Source organism: Myotis daubentonii, chromosome X, assembly GCF_963259705.1.
Source record: "Myotis daubentonii chromosome X, mMyoDau2.1, whole genome shotgun sequence".
NCBI lineage: Eukaryota > Metazoa > Chordata > Mammalia > Chiroptera > Vespertilionidae > Myotis > Myotis daubentonii.
Window position 1 is genome coordinate 12,505,974 of NC_081861.1, and position 3,531 is coordinate 12,509,504.

General features: G+C 49.1%; 1 protein-coding gene across 1 annotated transcript; it reads left to right on the top strand.

Moving 5' to 3' along the window:
• The first annotated feature begins 212 nt into the window (after positions 1-212).
• On the top strand, positions 213-1,821 carry LOC132224791 (melanoma-associated antigen 9-like). Its single transcript, XM_059679887.1, is given in 2 exon segments — positions 213-245; positions 748-1,821. Coding segments are annotated over 2 exon segments (1,107 nt in total).
• Positions 1,822-3,531: the final 1,710 nt, after the last annotated feature.

Here is a 3,531-nt window from a genome sequence, read left to right on the forward strand (position 1 = left end):
AAGGTCAGCTGAGGCAGGATCCCACAAGTTGACAGGATAGTCACAGTGAAGAATGAGGGGATCTCTGACACCAGGAGCCCAGGCCTGCCAAGCCTTATTGGTCAGGAATGGGGAGACCTGGAATCAGTGGGTGCACTGGCTCCCCTCACTTTCACCTCAATTATCTATGGAGGTGAGACCTTTCCTTTAGGAGGGCAGCCTCAGGACAACACATGGAGTTTTTTCAGTTCCTGCAGCGTGACAAGGTAAGGACTGAGTGGGACATCATCCCAGGACAGATGAACTCAATAGAGTATAGTTATGGTTCCTTGGTGACACCTGTTAGACTCTGGGCAGGTGTTGCCAGATGTGGGGCCACCCTAAATCCTTCTGGCTAGTCTCAAGGGTGTGTAGCCTTGTTCTGAGTGTTTTGTTTCAGGCCAGCATAAGGGGAGGGTAAGGTCCTGGAGTGGACAGATGAAGACTCTGAGTGAGCATGGAGGGGATCCCCCATCCAGAACAGAGGAGACCCTGCAGCACCCAATACCACCTCACCACACTGTCTTTCCAGGACCTTGGGTTGTGCCAGCTGCACCCTGAGGAGCCTTCTCACTTCCTCATTCAGGATCCTCCTGGACAGGTCGCTGAGCAGAGACACCTGTGATGGCAAAAAGCGCTTCAGAAAAAGAAACTAGTAAGTAGGCTTTGTCAGAGCCCCCTAGGATGCATTTCCCAACTGAGGCCCCTCACATTCCCTCTCTCTCACAGGCCCATGAGTCCCCAGTACCCACTTTCTGCCCAACTGCTGTCACGGTCCCAGCACACATCATCATGCGTCACCATCAGAGGAATGAGCTCCACAAGCCTGAGGAAGACAATCAGGACTCAAGGGAGAACGTCGACCTGGTGGTGGTGCAGCTGCTTGGGCCTGAGGAGATAGAGGAGGAGGAGGCTATATCTCCCTCCTCCTCTGTCTCTTCCTCCCTCTCAGGACTATTCCAAGACAGCCTGGAGGAGACAGCTGCTGTTGAGACATCAAGTCCTCCCCACAGCCCTCAGGATGCCTGCCTTCCCCCCTCTGCCATGGCAGCCCCTCCATGTATCGAACCTGAAGATGAGGGCTCCAGCAGCCAAGATAAGGAGGAGGCAAGCAGCAGGGAGGGCTCTGAAGAGGCCAAGTCCTCTCTGCAAGGCACCCTACGTTTAAAGAAGGCTTGCCTGGTGGCATTCCTGCTCCTCAAGTATCGCACCTGGGAGCCGACCACAAAGGCAGAAATGCTGAGTAGTGTCATCAAAGAGCACCAGGACCACTTCCCTGAGATCTTCAGCGCAGCCTCTGAGTGCATGCAGCTGGTCTTTGGCATTGATGTGAAGGAAGTGGACCCCAGTGCCCACACCTATGTCCTGGTCGCCACCTTGGGCCTCACCTATGATGGGATGGTGGGCGATGGGCACAGATTTCCCAACACTGGCCTCCTGTTCGCAGTTCTATGGGTGATTGCCTCAGAGGGTGACTGTGCCCCTGAGGAGGAAGTTTGGAAAGCCCTGCATGTAAGGTGCTTGCATGATGGGAAAGAGCATTGGCTCTATGGGACGCCTAGACAGCTCCTCACTAATGTTTGGGTGCAGAAAAAGTACCTGGAGTACCGGCATGTGCCCAACAGCAATCCCACGCTCTATGAGTTCCTGTGGGGCCCCAGGATGAAGGTCCTCGAGTTTTTGCTCAGGGATTGTACAAGGGATCCAAGTTCTGGCCCATCCCTGTTCGAAGAGGTTCTGAGTGATGAGGAAGGGCAGGCCTGAGCCAAGATTCAGTCAGGCACACTTCAGGCCCATGTCTGACATGATGGGACACCAATTCTTTAGTCTGTTTGAGAAGAGGACAGTCAATGTTCCAGGTCGTGAGGCCCAGGGCTATTTGGGGAAATAAGGGCTGTAGCATCTTTGGGTTCCTGTGATGATTGAGAAATGTATCCTTGTTTCCTTTAGGAATTTTCAAATGTGTCTCTTTTCCTAGAAGGTTCCATAAGCTTCAGAACCTAATTTTGTGAATGATATTGACCATACATGTGTTTGCACTATCTTGTTTGAAAGTAAGAGTTGTGTTATTGTGTAACACAAAATGGGACGCTTTTCAGCTTAGTTTGTGATTCTCAGATAGATAACATGGCATTAGAAGAAGATTTTCATGAAAATGTGAAAGAACTCAGCAGTATAATCAATGGAGTCAAGAAACAGAGAAATAAAAATAAAAGCTTATTAATTCTTACTTAATATGTCTTCTCAGCTGTCATTCTATGAAAGGAACTACATAAGGATCCTAGGATTTGCTTGGTTCATTCAAGAAAATGGAGGCATTTCATCTGAGTAAAGACGACCTCTGCTCAGTGGTTCGTATATTCTCCAGACACTTACTGAGCCTCTGTCCTCTGAAATACCCTGTGTTGGTAGTTGGCACCAACATAAGTAGGACCTCCCCTCCCACAGGATGACAGTGGGAGCTGCAGACATATAATGAAGGTGTTGAAGTATCCCCTAAGTCAGTGTTTCTCAATCTTTTGGCCCTTTAAATACAGTTCCTCATGTTGTGACCCAACCATAAAATTTTCTCTTTTTTTCATTTTATTTATTTATTTATTATTATTTTTTTATTGCTTAAAGTATCACAAAGAGTATTACATATATGTCCTTTCCCCCCCCCCCACCCTTGACAATCCCCTAGCCTCCCCTACCCCACAGTGTCTTATGTCCATTGGTTATGCTTATATGCATGCATACAAGTCCTTCAGTTGATTTCTTAACCCCCTCCCTCCTGCTCTCCAACCCTCCCCAGCCTTCCCGCTGCAGTTTGACAATCTGTTTGAGGCAGCTCTGCCTCTGTATCTATTATTGTTCATAAGTTTATAATGGTCTCTATTATCCATGAATGAGTGAGATCATGTGGTATTTTTCCTTCATTGACTGGCTTATTTCACTTAGCATAATGCTCTCCAGTTCCATCCATGACGTTGCAAATGGTAAGAGTTCCTTCTTTTTAGAGCAGCATAGTATTCCATCGTGTAGATGTACACCTGGGGCCTCTCCCTGACCTGGCCTACTTGCAGTTCAGCAGTGGTCTGCTTGATCCTCTCTGACCCAAGGACTCAGCTAAGGAGCCCCAGGAACTACCCCTGGGGGGCAACCTGGTGACCACCCCTGCCATCTGCTACAGCCTTTTATCTTCTCAGATTGCATGTATAGATCCCAAAATCCAAGATGGTTTTGTGGGTAACTGCCAAGGCACCCCTGCCACCCTCTCTGCCTCAGCCTTAGTCTCTAACACCAACCCCTAATAATCACCTGAACAAGGCCAATAGTTTAATCAAGCATTTGTGTGTAACAAAGGGAAGTATTTGAAAAGTAGAGGCCCGGTGCATGAGATTCTTGCATGGGTATGGTCCCTAGGCCTGGATGGCCATCAGGGCCTATCAGGGACTTCCTGCTGCTGGCTGGGGCCTTCCTTTGTTCTGTGCCGCCCCCTAGAGGGCAGCACATGGCATAGTGAGCAATCAA